General features: G+C 49.5%; 1 protein-coding gene across 3 annotated transcripts in view; it reads right to left on the bottom strand.

Annotated features, from left to right (window-relative positions):
- Positions 1 to 18737, bottom strand: part of MTCL2 (microtubule crosslinking factor 2) — a 68558-nt gene that overhangs the window by 18756 nt on the left and 31065 nt on the right. For all 3 annotated transcript variants that reach the window (XR_013831683.1, XM_079945874.1, XM_079945875.1), the window contains exons 4-8: positions 11014 to 11076; positions 9162 to 10352; positions 6873 to 7019; positions 3968 to 4093; positions 2508 to 2738 (exon numbers count right to left, since the gene is read on the bottom strand). Coding sequence is in view for 2 of the 3 variants with exons in the window: in XM_079945874.1 (XP_079802000.1) it covers positions 2508 to 2738; positions 3968 to 4093; positions 6873 to 7019; positions 9162 to 10352; positions 11014 to 11076 (1758 nt within the window). In the remaining variant the exon portion in view is untranslated. The remainder of the gene's footprint in view (positions 1 to 2507; positions 2739 to 3967; positions 4094 to 6872; positions 7020 to 9161; positions 10353 to 11013; positions 11077 to 18737) is intronic.

Below are 18737 nucleotides of genomic sequence, written 5' to 3'. Positions count from 1 at the left end.
TACTATCTAGCAATCCCACTTGTGGGTATATACCCAAAGAAAATGAAATCTGGATCTCTCTATGTTCACTGTGGCATTATTCACAGTAGCCAAGATATGGAAACAACCTAAGTGTGTGTCTATGAATGAACAGGTAAAGAAAAAGTGACAGATACATACAAGGAAATATTATTCAGTCTCAAAAAAGAAGGAAATCCTGCCATTTGCGACAACATGGACATGGATGAACCTGGAAGACATTATGCTAAGCAAAATAAGCCAGAGACAGAAAGAGAACTACTACAAGATCTCACTTATATGTGGAATCTAATGAAGTCAAACTCATACAAGCAGAGAGCAGAATACTGGTTGCCAGGGCAGGCGGAGGGGGCAATAAGGAGTGAATGGGTAAGAGTTTCAGTTTTACAAGATGAAGAGTTCTGGAGATGGACAGTGGTGATGGTTACACAGCAATGTGAATGTACTTAATGCCAGTGAACTCTAAACTTAAAAATGGTTAAAATGGTAAATTTTATGTTATGTACAATATATTTTACTATAATATAAAAAAATAAAATTTAAAAAAGTTATTGTATAACCGATTCACTTTGTTATAAAGCAGAAGCTAACACACCATTGTAAAGCAATTATACCCCAATAAAGATGTTAAAAAAAAAAAAGTTATTAAGAAAAACAAACTGGGCTTCATCCAGAGGCTTGTGTGGGACTTCCAAACAGGAGGGACAGTCCTAAAGCAGACAGTGGCTTCAAATAGGAGTCCCCAGGTGTCACTAAGAGTGATGCTCGAGGGGCAGCCATGCTGGGCTTTCCAGGTGCTTCTCATAGGGGTGACTCCATGTCAGACACTCCTGGGAGAGGGCAGCAGGGAGTGTGTTCATCTAAAGATGGTAGCAGCTCTCTCTAGAGGCCCTTGGGGAGGAGGCGGGTGGCCTATGAGCCCCACTGGGGGTGGGGGAGGAAACGCCTGCTACAGACTCAGGTCTAACCACCATCCCCTGCTCCTGGGACATTCAGGCTACTCTGGGGGACCCCTGACAGGGGTACATGGGGACTGCCACTGGTCCCCATTGGCTCTGGAATGAGTAGCTTGAACCGGAGAAGGGCCAAGCCTAGGCTAGGGCAGAGGTACCTGTACCTAAAAGGCCAAGGCCAAGGTGAGCAGTGCCAACTCAGGTGGGTGTGACTGAGGTATGACGTCCTTACATGCCCCCTTCTCCTAGCAATGTCAACATGCTGATCGTGACAGCAGGAAAGGGATTTGAGGACAAAGGGTCCTGCACAGGCTGAGGGACAAATGGGCCACGTGAGTCCTTCCCAAGCTTCACACATACCCAAAGCTCCACTCGTCATGTTTCCTGCCACACCCATATACTACCTGTACTAACAGTAATGCTTTTAAGTCAACGTACTCTTTCTAGTTAAATAAACATATCTAAAATAGGAAGTTGATATTACTAAAAATGGAAAGCCAGTGTCCATTATCATTGTCAAAGGTAACATTAAAAATAAAATATATTCATAAGTGAAAAATAAGCAGCAATAAAGAACCAACTACTTTTTTTTTGTTTGTTTGTTTTTGTTTTTGTTTTTTTGTGGTACGCGGGCCTCTCACTGTTGTGGCCTCTGCCGTTGCGGGGCACAGGCTCTGGACGCGCAGGCTCAGCAGCCATGGCTCACAGGCCCAGCCACTCTATGGCATGTGGGATCTTCCCGGACCGGGGCACAAACCCATGTCCCCTGTATCAGCAGGTGGACTCTCAATCACTGCGCCACCAGGGAAGCCCCAGAACCAACTGCTACTTTTATAGGTAAAATGTGGATGAATCTCAAAGAATTATAATTAAGCAAAAGCCAGACACAAAAGACTACACGCACTTGTATGAAGTTCTAGAATAGGCAAGATTGATGCATGGTGTAAGAAGTCAGCAGAGTGCTGACTGCTGGGGTGGGCGTATCCCCTGGGGCACCCGGGAGCCTTCTGGAGCACTGGAAATGTGCTCACTGTGACCTGGGTGATGTTATACTATGTATCTGCAGGGTGTACACTATAAAACTTCATCAGCTGTACACTTAAGGTGTGTGCACCTTACTGTATATAAATTGTACCTTAAAAGAGTAAAGAACATTCATATGTACTATATATGCCTATAATGCAGAAACAACGAAACCAGCTCATTAAACGCATCTACATCCTATTGCCAGCTCAAGACTCAGGTCTGTTAAAAAGGGAAACCAACAAATACCAGAGAAGTGTGAAAGACCTACTGGCCCCCTGGCAAGGCCGGGACAGAGTCTGTCGTCTTCACCACGGTCTCCCCGGCATCTGCCACAGCACTCAGTAAAGAGCTGGTTCTCAGCAAACCGATGCTGAAGGAGTGAATGAATGAATGAATGCAAGGATGGACGCTGCAAGCTGATGCTTCGTATCTGAGCCCCAGGGCTAAGTCCCTCCTGTCCTCTCTCCTCTACCCCACCCCACCCCAGTCCCAGTCCCAGGGGAACCATACCTCAAGGAAGTCATCTCCCTCGCTGGGCAAAACCTTGCCCTGCCGCCAGCGCTTGAGGAACCACCTGAGCTTCATGAAGAGCAGGAGGAAGTTGTGCTTGAACTGCTGGGACTCCTGAACCAACATGTTCTTCTCCTGGCTCCAGAATTTCTGCTCCAGCCTCCGCTGCAGGCTCAGACTCTGCAGCTCAAACTCCCGCCGCAGGAGTGCCCTCTGCTGGTCCTCCTTCAGCTGCAAGGGGGACAAGAGGGTGAGCTACCCCAGCTGTCTAGGGGACCCTAACTCATCCCGTTCCAGGCCTCACACAAGGGCCGAGAGGAAATTTCAGGGGGTGCCCGGTGGTGACCCCCGACAGGGATTCCACCACTAGCAGTTCACTGTGTTGAAATAAACAGTTCCCTCAGCTCCTCCAGGGGAGAGAGACTCATAAAAACAGCAGCAATCACAGTAACAATCAGCGAAAGAGCTGGGATCTGAATCTGGCTCTGTCTGATTGTAAAAACCATGACATCATCTAATGAGCCCATACCAGGAACCAACATGAACTCTCACATTCATTGAGGCACCTGGGAGGGTGAGCAGTGATGGCAGGGAGGGGTGACCCACATGCAGAGCAAAGGGCATTCTCGGGGTGAGGAAGGCTGACAGCATTAATAGCCTAGTAAGCAACACGGGGTAATGGCTCAGAGAGAGCCAATAACCTGGATTAGAATCCCAGTCCCAAGGACTTCCCTGGTGGTCCAGTGGGTAAGACTCCACGTTCCCAATGCAGGGGGCCCCAGGTTCGATCCCTGGTCAGGGAACTAGACCCCGCATGCATGCCACAACTAAGAGTTTGCATGCCGCAACTAAAGATCCTGCATGCCGCAATGAAGATCTTGCGTGTTGCAGCTAAGACCCGGCGCAGCCAAAGAAATAAAATAAATAATAAAAAAATATTAAAAACAAAGAAAAAAAAGAATCCCAGCCCCACCTTGCCCTGCAAGTGCAACCCTGGGCAAAGCACTTCAGCACTCTGGGCATCAGTTTCCCCACCTGTAAAATGGGGACACACTTCACAGGGGAAAACATGAGGATTAAAGGACATGATGTGTGGCAAGTGCCCTGACATAGAGTAAGGGCTTAATAAATGCTGTCTACTAGCAGAGCTACCATCTTGATTACCAGCCAGGCCTACGGCCTTTCTAATACAGATTTTCAACTCTGACGGGGCAATATTTCATAGATGGGAAACTGAAGCACAGAGAGGCGACAGAATGGGCCTGAGGTCACACAGACAGTCAACGACAAGCCCAGGATTCCAGCCCAGCACAGCTAATGCATAAGCACCAGTGCAGCACGGGGCGAGAAGACACAGGTTTCCCCTGACATTCCCGCCTCTGAAGACCCATGGACCGCTAAGGTTTGGTTCAGGGAAGACAGGTTGCAGTAGGTGCAGGAGAGCACTGGGCACCACCCACCTGCACCACTTTCTGGTTGAAGTTTTCAGCCTCCTCCTTCCGCAGCTGCCGCTCCTGGGAGAGCTGCTCTTGCAGGCCCCGGAGGCTGTCATGTGCTTCGGCCAGCACGAGCTGCAGCTCCTTGATCTGGGGTCGAGATGAGGGACACAGATAAGGAGGAGGGAGAGAGCAGGAGGAGGACAGAAGCTGCAGTCAAAGGACGAGAGTCCTTTGCAGTAAGTCAGGCCCAAGCTGTCCTTCCAGTATAAACCAGGCACGGCAGCTGTCCCTGCCTCCGTGGGTTGTCATGACGATGAAATGAAACAGTGCACATCAAACCTAGCTATTGTTATAATTTTAGCTTGACAATTTCTTGCAGAAATTTGTAGAAAATAAATACTATGAAAACTCAGTTTAACTCGCAAAGATGTTCGTCTCGTTTATAATTGCAGTAAGTTACAAACAACTAAGATAAGTTGGGGATCAACCATATGTGTTTAATGGGTCTATACTTATGTTAAAATCCATACAACTGCACACTTAAGGATAGTGCCCTTGGGAATTCTCTGGTGGTCCAGTGGTTAGGACTCCACACTTTCACTGCCGAGGGTGAGGGTTCAATCCCTGGTCGGGGGAACTAAGATTCTGCAAGCTGCGTGGCATGACCAAAAATAAAATTAAATTAAAAAAAAAAAGGATAGTGCCCTTTACTGTATGTATATTATTATGTTATACTTCAGTAAAAAGTAAAAAATATATATACTCAATAGAAAAACATGAAGGACATGGACACACACAAACTAAATGTTCACAGTGGTTAATTATGTGATAATCTCGTGATCTTGACTTTCTTCTTTATATCCTTATGCAATGCTGCTTAGAGACTTTATTATAGTTATTTGTTGTTTATAATGACTATATAATAAAACCTTACAAAAAAGACAATAAAACTCTGCCTTTGGTGTGGGGAGGGGCGGGGGGGATTGGGTTTATAAGGATTTGTAGCTAAACAGGCAAAAAAACTCTATTTTGTTAGAAGTCAGTATGGTGACTAGATGGGGAGTAGAAGGGAGGCTTCCAGGGCCAGGTCATGTTCTGTTCATTGATTTGCTTACACAGTAGTGTTCAGTTTATGAAAATTATTTGAGCTGTACACTTACAATATGAGTGCTTTACTGCATGTATGCTATACTTCACTTAAGATTTCTAAAAGTATTTCTACTAATAAAGGGAAATTTTTATGCTGTCATGTTAAGCAGGAAAACAGAAAAGGGAAATGTCAGCTCCAACGCCTACATAAAAGGTTTCCAGGTATGGCAAGATGTCCCTCTGTGAAAAAACCAAACACTCGTTATCTGGCCAATAATGTAAAAGTTTGGCAATGGAAGGCACTCTGGCTTGAGGTATATCCTGCATGCCTGTTTTTGTTTTTTTGTTTTTAATATTTATTTGGCTGCATCGGGTCTTAGTTGCGGCACACAGAATCTTTTGTTGCGGTGCATGGGCTTCTCTCTAGTTGTGGTGCATGGGCTCCAGAGCACATAGCCTCAGTAGTTGCGGCACGTGGGCTCTCTAGCTGTGGCGTGAGGGCTCAGTAGTTGCAGCATGCAGGCTTAGTTGTCCCGAGGCATGTGGGATCTTAGTTCCCCGACCAGGGATCGAACCCGCGTCCCCTGCATTGGCAGGCAGATTCTCAACCACTGGACCACCAGGGAAGTCCTGTGTATGCCTGTTTTTTATTTAAAATCCTTAAAGGGCTCAATACTACCTATCTCTGGTGTTTTCCTTAAACTCAGTGCCCAACGCGGTGCCTGGCAACTTGTGACTTCTCAGTAAAGAGTGGCTGAAGGAAACAATAATTGAGGGCAGGTAGGAAATTATTTTCTCTGCAGGTGAGCTGGCCTATCTCTTTTTCTCAAAAAATAAGAACTAAGTATCTCATGATTCCTGCCCCCTCCCGTCCTCTTTTGCCATGGCTGCTAGGACACTCAGACCACTTCAAGAGTTTGATCCATCAGCTTCAAGGGAGCTTCTCCCCCTTCACAGTTGCAGACTGGCCTCCCTGGGACCAAAAGTTGCCTTCCTAGGGATGCTGAGAAGAAAAGGACGCTCAGGTTGGGGCACACATGAGACTCTCCACGGTTCAGGAGTCTCAGGGAAGCCCCATCCAGTCCATAGGAGCCTTTTCCTGTTTCAGGTTCATTATGAAGTGCTGGGGAGAGGCTCAGTAGGCTTGGGAGGGGCTCAGAACCATCCAGAATTCCTCAAGGGCCAGGGAATCCTGGAAATTCTACAGCCACCACCCACTCTAATCCTCCCATATTACAGGTGAGGATCTGCAGCCAGAGAGTGGGAACATGCCTGAGGCCACACAACCTGCAGGTCTCCTGAGGCCAGTGATGTGTCGTCGTCCTCTTCACCCAACATGGACCAGGCCTTACGCTAAGGCTTTTCATGTATTTAATCCTTTCAACAACCCTATGACACATTACCTTTATTTTAAAGGTGAGAAAACTGAGGATCAGAGAAGTAAAGTGACACTTTTACAATCTTACAGCTAGTATACATAGATCCACAATTTGTACCCAGTCAGCCTGACTGTAGAGATTGTTGCCTTCCTGCTAAACTAATTACTGTTTCCATTAAATGACATCAATTATTAACTTCCCTGTGGAATTCAGTAGTATAGGAGAACAAGATCAATTTCCTCAGATAAGTTTATAAACTTCCTTTCATCAGGCCCTGAGAATGGCCCAAACTTCCTTGTCTCCCTCTCAGCCCCTGCTGTCAGGAAGCTTGGAACCAAAGGAAATACTCAAAACCCGTATCATCACCAGCTAAGATTCTCCACAGATCACTCTGCTCTTCAGCGGCCTCAGCCATTCTCCTCCCACCCTCCCCGCTGCCTGCTCAGGCCTATGCCCACCTCAGAGGCATAGGAATCACTGTCTTCAGCTCGGTAAGGCCTGAAGCTCCGGCTGGGGTCGGGCTTGGAGTCCAGGTCGCCGCTGCGGAAGGCCTCTCGTATCCTGGGCTCCCATTCCGGCAGGTCCCTGAGGTCAGGTGGCTGCACCTAGAGGCACAGGCAGAAGAGACTAAAGGTGAGCATGGGGAGGGGACACGGGGGCGCTAGAAACTGCACCCACCCAGGCCTCTGGCTCTGAAAGAGGCCTCTGACCGCACACCTGAGGGCAGGGGCCTAGGTGGATTTACCTCCGGGGCTCAGCCCCAGCCCTGGTTGGCACACTGCGACTGCCCCACGAATGTCTGCTGAAAGGCTGAGTGGCTAGTGGTGAGTGAAAACACTGATTCTGTGAATGCCTGTCTTGTGCACAAACCTTCTGAGCCAGCTTCAACTGTCCTCCCACACATGCGGCCCCAGCTCATTCCTACCCCAAGGAGAACCAAGAGGGAGACCCAACATAGGGCAGTCTGCTTGCTTAAGAAAAGCAAGATCGAGGGCTTCCCTGGTGGCGCCGTGGTTGAGAGTCTGCCTGCCAATGCAGCCACACGGGTTCATGCCCCGGTCCGGGAGGATCCCACATGCCGTGGAACGGCTGGGCCCGTGAGCCATGGCCGCTGAGCCTGCACGTCCGGAGCCTGTGCTCCGCAACGGGAGAGGCCACAGCAGTGAGAGGCCCACGTACCACAAAAAAAAAAAAAAAAAAAGAAAGAGCTAAACCTCCCTGTACAGACATGGGAAGACGCCCCTCCCCCAGTGCTCTCAGGATGAAGATCAAACCTCCCGACACTGAGGTCCAGCCGCACTCTTTCCCTTAGTCCTTGGACACATCCTGTTCCTTCTGGCCATGATGCCTTTGCACAGGCTGTTCCCTCTGCTTAGAACACTCTTCCCCTGGTGATCCATCCTTCTGATCTCAGCTCAGATCAGAGGTCCTCCCTGACCCAGGGTCTAGGTCAAGCTTCTCATTCACAGAAGCCAGCACCTTTCCTAGCGAGCCCTCATCTCAGTTTGTGATTTCCCATTCAATGGCATGATGTTTTGATGAACATCTCTTTCCCCACTAGATGATGCAGGCTGGGGGGCAGGAATCATAACTGTTTATTTGCTTACCATGGCACCTCCAGCACTAAGAACAAAAAGCATACGAACCATAAATACAGCATCGTAAATAAATGAACAAATAGATACATTACACAAGAAAAACAAGTTGTGCGGTAGCAGGAGGTATAACATAAAGCAATTTGAGGCAAAAACAAATATATGAGAGTACGTGGAGAGAAAGAGTTAGAAGGGCATGCTGTGATGATGGAATGTTCTAGATCTGCACCACTTGACACATGCAGCTACCGAGCCCTTGAAATGTGGCTGAACTGAAGAAGTGAACTGTCAATTATATGTATCGTACCTTTTATTAATTTAATTTTAAGCAGCCCACACGTGCCTATGACAGCACTGCTCCAAAACCAGTGTTAATAGCAAAACCTTGAAGGAGTAAGAAGCAGGGGGGAGGAGGCTTCATCTTTTTACCAGAGGCACTTCTGAAGCTCTTCGCATGTTTATGGATTACTCTTGCAGTGATGCTTTTTGGGGGGACAAGTGCTTTTGCTATTTTAATTTTTCTAACTAGTAGTTTATAGATATCAAGGCTGGAAGTTCATTACCTTTAGAAAGCCAAGTTTCTGGCCTTTGCACAGGATCTGACCAAAGCTTTTTTTTTTTTAAATAATACTCGTTTTAAAATACAGCGTTGCAAAAGAAACATGAGGAGAAGAAAGGGCGACCTGGCATAAAAGATAGGGCTTTGGAATGAATTCCTTTATCAACAGCAAATAGCTAAGAGAACTGTGGTATATTCACCCCATGAGATCATATTCAGTCATGAGAACACACAAATTATTGCCACCTGAGACAACAAACATAATGATGAGTGAAAAGTCAGGCACAGGTGAGTGTGTTCTGTGTGATTCAATTTATGCAAAGTTCAAAGACAGGCAAAACTGAATCGAGAGGGGTTACCCTTGGGAGTGGGGATAGTGGCTAAAAGGGGACCTGAGGAGGGCCTTCTGGGGTGCTGGTCACATTCTAGTTCTTGTCCTGGGTGACGCTTACACAGGTGTGCTCACTTTGGGAAAATTCATTAAGCTGTGTACTTGTGCTTTGCGTGCCTCTCTGTACGTATGGTTCAGTAAAAAAAAAACCGTACATACATATATAAAAAAAGTAATAGGGCCTGTGACTGGGACATCTTACCTGGAAGTCTGAGCCAAGGTCTTTGGCCAGAAGAATCTCCTTGGAGGGTCCCTGGGAGCCCAAGGCGGGCAGCGTCGAGAAGGGCTCTGGCTGCTCCTTGTTGGGGTCCCCGAGGACCGAGTCCGCCTTCCGCGTGAAGGCGTGGAGCTCCTGCTGGAGCAAGCTCAGCCGCACCAGGAGGGCGTGGATCAGTTTGGTGTCCCTGGGGCCCTCGCTGTTGTTGCCGGGGGCCTCGTGCAGCCGAAAGTCGGCACACTCGTTGTCCAGATACGGGCGGAGGCCGGCCGTGAAGCCGTTGGCATCGGCCACCAGGACGTCGATGGCCTTGCTGACCAGGACGGCCTGCTCCCTCAGCCCCGGCAGCGCCTCGGCCTCCCGGGCCCTGCAGAGCCGGGCGGTGTGGGGTCCGTGGGCCTCGCCGAGGGCCGCGGGCACACACTGGGCCGAGTCCCCGGCCTCGGCGTCCGTCTCCAGCATCGGCCGCGTGCTCTGGCAGGAGGCGAGGTCACAGCGCTGGAGGTTGGAGAGGAGCACCCGGTTCTCGTACTGCAGCTTCTTGACCTTGCCGCTGAGCTCGCCGATCTGCAGCTTGGCGGCTGCCAGCTCCTCCTGCGAGGGCTCGCTGAGCACGGAGCAGCTGTCCTCCGACAGCGTCACGTCCAGCTCGTGCTCCGAGCGGTACTTGGCCAGCTCGCTCAGCAGCAGCTTGTTCTGGTCCTCCAGCTCGGCTGAGGAGCGCCGGAGCAGCTCAGCCTCCTCCTCCACGAACTGCAGGTGTCGCCGCAGCTCCGCCAAGCTCTCCCCGCACTCGCCGCCGCTGCCGCCCAGAGCGGAAAAAGCCAGGCGTGCCTCGGGGCCCCCGCAGCCACCGCCGTGGTCCTTCATGTCGTCCATCTCGGCCCGCAGGCCGCGGTTTTCCACCTCCAGCTCCACGATGCGGCGGCTCAGCAGGTTGGCTTCCTCCTCCACCAGCTTCAAATGAACCTTGAGCTCGGTCTCCCGCGAGTGGGGTGCGTCCGCCAGCTCCTCGGCCGACAGGGCGCCATCCAGGTCCCCGTAGAGCGAGCGGTACTTGAGCAGCTCCTCCTTCATGCTGTCATTCTCCTTGGCCAGCTTGGTGAGCTTCTTGCACATGAGGGCCGACTCCTCCTTTGCAAAGTGCAGCTGGCACTTCAGGTCGGCACTGTCCTCCTGTGGCCCGAGGGGGAACAGGGACAGGCACAAGCCAGCAAGGTTAGTGTTGGGAGGCTCGGCCACAGCATTTCAGGGAGCACTAACTACGTGCTGGGGACACAGCCCTGACCCTCAAGGAGCTGTGGGTCCAGAGGGGAAGCAGAGAGGGGGACATACATATTGCAGCACAGATGGGGCACCGCATGTAGCCTGGGGAGTCCAGGAGGGCTTCCTGGAGTAGGCAACATTCTGCCAGGGTCAGTGTTGCTGCTACTACTACTACCATTACTACTGCCGTTTTCTCATCTGTAAAATGGGGCAATAACATTCCCTCCCTCACAGACCATGAAGAAAATTAAATGAGACAATATGTAAAAAGTGCCTGACACCCTGACCATCCAGGACCACTAGAAACTAACTATATTCTATGCCTGACCTGTGCTACATATAGCACTTTCTCTAGCAGAGCATGTGAGAACCATGGGCTCAGGGTGTACTTTGGGGAAGTAAAGTACACAGCGAAGCTAAGAAAGTGAACAAGGGGAGGATGGAGTAGAAACTGGGGCAGGGTGGGCACCTCTGGGGACTCCCCGAGCCACATGGAGTTAGGCCTGGGGCCTTCAGACTGAAAGCTACTGCTGGGGGCTGCACAGAGGCTGTGGAGGCTGACGGGAGGTACCTGCATGGAAGGTTTCTTGTCCGTCTTCCCAAGGGAGCGGGTTCCTCTTTTCTTCAAGGAATGCTGGAGCGAGATTAAAAAAAACTGAACTGAAAGCTCACAGGGTGATGCACATCCAAAGAGCAGTCACAGTGCCTAGGGTTCCGCTGAGGGCCCCTGCCCTCCCTGGCCAGCGCAGCCCAGCCATGTCCAGCCTTGACCAGCATCAACTGCTGAGCCAGAGAAGTCTCAAGACCACCCAATGGGTTGCAAATGGGGAACAGGACAGAAGCACTTGAGACGATTCTGAACCCACCTGCCCAGGGTTCCTCCCCTCTCTCACCCTGAAATTGTGATCCAGTTGGGTTGAGCCCAAGACCCAGAAATCTGGGTTTCTGTTCTTGTTTGTCTTTCATTCATTCACCAAAGACTCCCTGAGCACCTATCACGTGCCAGGCATAGTTAGGCATGAAGAATACAGCAGGGACCACGACAGACAGGGTACTTGAGGGGGATGCTGGAGTGTTATGCCTTTAGGACTAGGGCACGCATTCCCCTGGCTAAGACCTCAAAGTTGAGTCCTTCCCCCAGCGATGGCCATTGGCTGAGGGCAACCACCTCATCCAAGGTCATGTGCCCTCCCTGGGTGGGGGTACTGGGGGGGCGGGGAACCCACATCCAGTGACTGGTCCGTGCCCCCTCCCACTTCAGCTCCAGAGCTCCCCATGGGATCAGCTGAGGCCATTGGTGTGAATGCTCTGCAGCTCAGCTTCTCCCTCTGCCTCGATCCCTGATGGTGTTATTCCAAGGGGACGTTTCCAGAAGCCTCTTGTATGCAAATCTCCATCTCAGGGGGAATCCTGAGCTCATGGAACTGACATTCTAGTGAGGACTTTAATTCAGCATGGATACTAATAAACAAAATGAATATGGTAAAACAGATCATAACTATACAAGACACTTAGAAATGACGAGGAACTGATCATTTTTTACAATTTAAATGGTAGGTTTTCATGCAGATTAAAGCAAAATAAGCCTATAATAATCATCATGATTCAAAACTACAGAAGCAATAGGGGAAGAAATAGATACATTTGATTAGATAAGCAAATTCGACATGGGAAAAAAAATACCCGAAGAAAAGCAAAAATAGAAATAATTAACTGGGAAAAAATATTTGCAATGTATTACACTGACAAAGGGTTAATATCTTAAATATGTAAAGAGATTCACAAAATAGAGGAAAAAATCCAACACACCTATAGAAAAACGGGCTAGAGATATGAAAACCGGTTCACATGCAAAAAAAGATAGATGGCTCCAACCATAGGAAGATGCTCAACCCTAATCATGGTAGAGAAATGTGAATTAAAACTATACTGAGATACAATTTCTCACCTATCAGATTGGCAAAAATCCAAACACCTGACAACACATTCTATTGATGAAACTATGGAGAAACAGGATCACTCATATTTCACTGGCAAGAATGCAAAATGGCACAAGCCCAGTGGAGGGGAATTTGAGGAATTGTTATAAAAATCATTTCTGAACTTTCTCAACGTTTAAAAAAGTCACTCAGATGCATGAGTCCACTGAACACTTCTTCCCAAGAGAGGGGTGATTCATGTTAGTGGCATATAAAATCACCCTTGGGTTACATTTGACTTTTCAAGTCAGGCAGGTAATTGTCAAGCATGCTCCCAGGTAGTCCAAATACATGGGCTCCTGGTCCCCCATGTCTCACACCCAGTCGCTGAAGGTGAGAACCACTGATCTAATCTAAGCCCCCAGTTTACTGAAGGCTAGAGAGAGGTCCCACAGCAAAACCAGAGCTGACCTGGAACCAGTTCTTTTTTTTTTTTTTATGTCTTTATTGAATTTGTTACAATATTGCTTCTGTTTTATGTTTTGTTTTTTGGCCATGAGGCATGTGGGATCTTAGCTCCCGGACCAGGGATCGAACCTGCACCTCCTGCATTGGAAGGTGAAGTCTTAACCACTGGACCGCCAGAGAAGTCCCTGGGACCAGTTCTTGACAGAGCTCTTGTTCTAGCTCCAAAGACCTGGAAGGAGAAAATGTGCCTTCTTGGACAAGGGACAGAGTGGAGCCAGCACAGTGGTTCTCAACCTGGGTGCACGTCAGAATTACCTAGGGAAACTTAAAAAGAAAAAAAAGATGCCCAAGGTCCCAACCCCAGAGAGTCTCACATCATTGGTCTGGGTAGGTCCCAGGCATCAGTATTTTTAAATAGCTTCCAAGGTGATTCTAATGTGCAGCTAAGCTTGGAACCACAGAGCCAGGGAGATGAACCCCAGACAGGCTCTTAAGTTCATCTTAGAGCCGAATCAATTCCTAAAGAGACCTTTTGAAATGCAAATGAGGCAAGAAGGCAGAGGCTGATATTTCAGACGCTGGGTGCCAAGAGCAGGGAGCCAGTATTTGAGAAGGACTGATGGAGGATCTTGCCAGGCAAGGAGGAAAGAGTAGGGAAGGCAGGGGTGAGGGCCACAAAACAAGTCCTTCCCCAAAGACCCCCTCCTACAAAAGGGGCCTGGGAAGGGGATGCTCAGAGACCCCTCCTGGAGTGGTGAGGTGGGGGCCCAGGAGTCAGGTGGTCAGGCTTGCAGATCTGGGCCCGCCCATCACAAGCTGATGGCAGGGGCTGTGACCTCAGCTGGGACCCCGTCAACACTGAGTTTATGATCCTGGGTGAACCCCTTCCTCTCTCTGAAACTCCATTTCATCATCTATCAATACACAACTGAGCCATGGATTAGGTGACCACTGTAGACTTTCTGGAGGAGGGAAGTGGGGTAACAGTAAGGGGAACCAGGGGTCTCCAGGGGCACTGAGAGGTCCCAGCCATCACATATAAAGGAGTGAGATAACACAAAGCCTAAAGCCATGAAAGAGGACAGAGGGAGGGTGAGATTCACTACATGGTAAAATCTCTGAGACAGCTTGGTGAGCGAAAGGAAACTAACTGCAAAACAAAACCCGCAACCCTAATGTCCACCGACGGATGAATGGATGAACAAAACGTGGCAGAGCCACACAAGGCAGTATCAGCCACGGAAAAGAACGAAGCCTTGCTCGATGCTACAACATGCTTGAAAACATGCTGAGTGAGAGAAGCCCGTCGCAAAAAGCCACACAGCGTATGAATCCATTTACATGAAGTGTTGAGAGGAGGCAAAGCCACAAAGGCAGAAAGTAGATGAGTGGCTGCCAGGGAGGAAGAGGAAGAGGGAATGGGGAGTGACTTGGGGTTTCTTTCTAGGGCGAGGAAAATGTCCTGGAATTAGAGAGTGGTGATGGCTGTAAACTCTGAGTATTCTAAAAACCACTGAACTGTATCCTTTAAAAAGCAAACTATATGGTATGTGAATTACATCTCAGTAAAGCTGTTATTTAAAAAAAAGCCAGAACATGTTACCATTTTTATAAAGATAAGATGGTGTGTGTGTGTGTATACACGTGTGCACATGTGCATGGTGGGGGAATATGGTCTAAAGAACAAGCACCAGGCTGATAACGATGAGAGTACAGGGAACTTGCACTTTGCACTTTTCTTCCCCCACATTTTTTCAGGAGGGAAGACATAGTCTTCCAGCGTTTTCTCTTTAAAGTTTTTAAAAATTATACAGTATTTTAAAAAATAAATTAATATATAAAGACACATTCTCACTGTAAATCTGTACTGTTCTGACGAAGCAGAAGCCCCCCTGTTTACACCCCCATCCCTTCTCCTCCTGAGGGTGACCACAGCTGAGGGTCAGCTGGAGCTCCTTCTAGATCTCTGGCTCTGTGTTTAAAATACTGAAATAGATGGTGTTCTTTTAGACTTTCCTTCCTATGTTTACTCGACTCTGTGATCTTTGACTTTTATAATAAGCACCTTAAAGCAGAAGAAAACCCCAAAACATCCAGCCTTTAAAAAGACAGTCTGTGTTCATGCTATATTATTCTGTATGTTACAGAAACTGTGCAAGTAACATAATCCCATCTCTATGAAAAAAAATACACAGAGGAATATACATCATATAAGCACAGAGAAAGGCCTGAAAAGACACAAACCAAACCAAATCACAGGTTAGGCTGAGTCAGGCGTCGTATTGAGGGAAGTGGTTAGGGGAGCCTTTCTTCTTTTATTTTATGTATCATTATTATTTCTTACATTTTGGAGGACACACTCACATACTTCAAACTTCAAAAAACCCAAAAAGGGGGCTTCCCTGGTGGCGCAGTGGTTGAGAGTCCGCCTGCCGATGCAGGGGACACGGGTTCGTGCCCCGGTCCGGGAAGATCCCACATGCCGCAGAGCGGCTGGGCCCGTGAGCCATGGCCGCTGAGCCTGCGCGTTCCGCAACGGGAGAGGCCACGGCAGTGAGAGGCCCGCGTACCGCAAAAAAAACAAAAAAAAAGAAACAAACCAAAAAGGAATACAGTGAACCCTGTGACCAGCTCTCTTGCCCGAGGCAAGCAGTGCAACCAGAGCCTGACGTGTCCACCCTTAGAGGTATGCTAGGCATGCATTTAGATGTTTTTGTAATGAAATTTTTGCTTCACTGAGCTTATATTACTTTTTTAGTAAAAAAAAATGCATATATACATTTCAATATGTGTGTGCGCATACGTAGAAAAACGTATTGGAAGTACAACATATTGGGAAGTACTCCCACCCAAATAGTAATTTGGTAATTACTCGGAGGAACTCCCTCTGAATACTGGGTGAAACTTCTTCTCCTTATGGCTTGCTTGTATTTCCTAGTCTTTCTCTACTACGCATATATTACCTGTTGGGTGGGAGGGGAAAGTTATAGTAAAATGTTTTTAAAATGTACTTCCCCAAGAAAAGTCATGAACACCATTCCAACACATTTTCAGAGGGTGAGATCTGAGTGCCCACCAGAAAGGGAGGGCAGTGGGCAGAGAAGAGGGGCTGAAGCAGCAAACCTTTTCAGGACCAAAGTGGTGCCAGCCTTTTCTGGATGGAACTGCCCCTGTCCCTGCCCCCCACCTCATCTAAGCCATTTAGGCTCCCACACTGCTCTGCGGCTCTGGAGGGAAAACAAGGCAGGCTCACAGAGCACAAAGACCTTCCTCCTCTCTGCAGGGCAGCAGCTGGCCAGGCGGCCTGGGGGACCGCGTTGCCCCTCCAGGGAGCCAAGGCCCGTCACAGCCCCTCTGTCAAGCCCCCAGGGGCAGATGCTCTGGCCCTGGGCCTCAGGTGGGCGGGCTGGGGCAGGGCAGGACAGCACCCGGGCACCAACAAGAATGCCAGTCACAAGTGCCGGACCCCGAGGGCACAGTCCTTGGCCTGGCACGCAGCAGGGGCTTCCCCACCCACCAGCAACTCACAAGGCCGCTTTTGAGCAGCCGGGGTGGTGCCTCTAAGCATCCTTGGTCTAACGGCTCCTAGTAGGAGCAGAAGCTCTGCCCTCCTTGCCCTCCTCCAGGAGATCAGAAGAGGGTACTTCCGCCCCTCCAGCCCACACAGAGAGGCTGCCTGAGCACAGCTCTGGAGAGGCCCCCTGTCTTCTAACACCTTCCATGCTTCCATGCTGCCAGGAAACAAAGACCAACCTTCAAGGAATAAAACAAGCCTTCTGCCAAAACAGTTGGGTAGATTTTCATCCAATTTAGAGGGGATGTTTGAAAAGGTCTCACTGAAAACACAGACTGTGCTGTGTGTACCAACTTTACTCCGGGGGGAGCCTGGGGTAGGGGTGCATCTCAAAGACTGAGGAATTCTTCCTCCAAAGTGGCTGAAGCAGCTAGAGAGTCGGTGTGGCTCCGGGCTGAGGGAGACCATTTGAGTGGAGGAAACAGAGCGGTTTGACACGGACCCCAAATCAAAGTACAGGGGCAGAGGCTGCCAAGTGCAGGCGTTGATTTGCTGCCTAACTGCTCCTTCCACGGGCGCCTGGCAGTCAGATATGGAGAGCTCCTTGCTAGAGGCAGCAGAAGGATATGTATTGAACTAAGGCCCACAGGTGATGACACTGATAACCAGTATTTGCCGAGCTCTTATTCTCCACTAAGCATTTTACCTGCTTGTCTTGATTAATTCTCATAAACACCTCTGAGATGTAGGGATTCACGTTCCCTTTTTTTTTTTTTTTTGCAGTACGCGGGCCTCCCACTGCTGTGGCCTCTCCCGTTGCAGAGCACAGGCTTCGGACGCACAGGCTCAGTGGCCATGGCTCACGGGCCCAGCCGCTCCGCGGCATGTGGGATCTTCCCGGACCGGGGCACGAACCCGTGTCCCCTGCATCGGCAGGCAGACTCTCAACCACTGCGCCACCAGGGAAGCCCCCCATTTAAAAAAAATTTATCATTTATTTATTTTGGCTGTGCTGGGTCTTAGTTGCGGCACGTGGGATCTTTAGTTGCAGCATGCGGACTCTGAGTTGCAGTATGCATGCGGGATCCAGTTTCCCGACCAGGGATCGAACCTGGGTCCCTTGCATTGGGAGCGTGGAGTCTTACCCACAGACCACCAGGGAAGTCCCCATATTCCCATTTTATAAAGGAACAAACTGAGCACTGGAGCGGTTACATGATTTGCCCAACACTACAGTTATTTGCAAATAAGTGGCAAAGCCAGGATTCAAACTCAGGCCCGTGTAACTCCAAGTTCGAGTTTGCCCTGCAGCACACAGGCCACGGCTAGGCTGCATCAGATGACGACGCCAGCAGAACTGAGATTTGAACCCAGGTGAACTGATACTATGGTGAGTGCCCTTCCTACCCCATGGGAGTGGGAATCGGGCCAAGAAGCCTGGGCCAGAGAAGGAAGTACTCGTTGGAGTGAGTGGCCTCTTCAGAGGTTCCAAAACACAGCTGGGTTCTAGGAAGGCCCCTGGATGGGGCAAGGAGGGCACGGGCATCACCGTAAGAGTCAGTGTGGCTTTGGGAGATGGGGAGTCCTGGGTTAGGATGCCATCCTTGTCTTTCCCCTGTCCCATCTATATCCAGCAAGTCCACGCTTTCACTGCTGAGGGCCTGGGTTCAATCCCTGGTCCCGCAAGCTGTGTGGCCCAGCCAAAAAAATAAATAAACAAAATAAAATAAAATGGGGACAAAATCACGATGTACCTTGGGAGGCTGCTGGCTACACAACGTGAAGACACACATAAAGTGCTTAGTGTAGTGCCTGGCACAGAGCAAGCACTCAGACACAGCAGCTATGTTATAATAAATCCCATCGACACTGAGATTGGCTTTCTGCCTAAAATAGAAAGACGGGGAATGATACTGGATTGGGGGTGGCGGTGGCTCGTGTTACGATTTTTGAGCTGCAGCCCAGCTGGCAACGGTGCCACTGCAGAACACAGCTGGGGCAGGCCACCCTCCCTTCTCTCTAGCGAAGAGCCATCTCCATAGCAACCACATCAGCTCAGGCCAGGGGCTCCTGTTCCCAGCCGGGTGACAGCATCGCCACAGCAACCTGTCAGGATGGCAAAGGCAGATCTCGATGATGGGACTGGAACAGCTCTGGCAGAAGAATTGCTAAGGGACCCTCGTCTCCATAGAAACCATATCAGGAAGGAGAGGGAGGAGAGAGGGCAATCAGCAAATAAACACAGGGCCACGCCTCCTTCCGCAGATCCTAAGACACCCAGGGGCACATCAGGGAGGGCTAGGCCAGCCTCACTGACGTGGCCTTCAAGAGGAAGTGAACCAGTGTTTCCTGAGCACCAACTGTGTGCCAGGCACCACAAAGGGCTCTTTACAT

Source organism: Stenella coeruleoalba (assembly GCF_951394435.1).
Source record: "Stenella coeruleoalba genome assembly, chromosome: 15".
In the NCBI taxonomy this organism is placed as follows: Eukaryota; Metazoa; Chordata; class Mammalia; order Artiodactyla; family Delphinidae; genus Stenella; species Stenella coeruleoalba.
The sequence above is the reverse complement of the archived record's forward strand: the minus strand, read 5'-3'. Positions and strand labels throughout refer to the sequence as shown.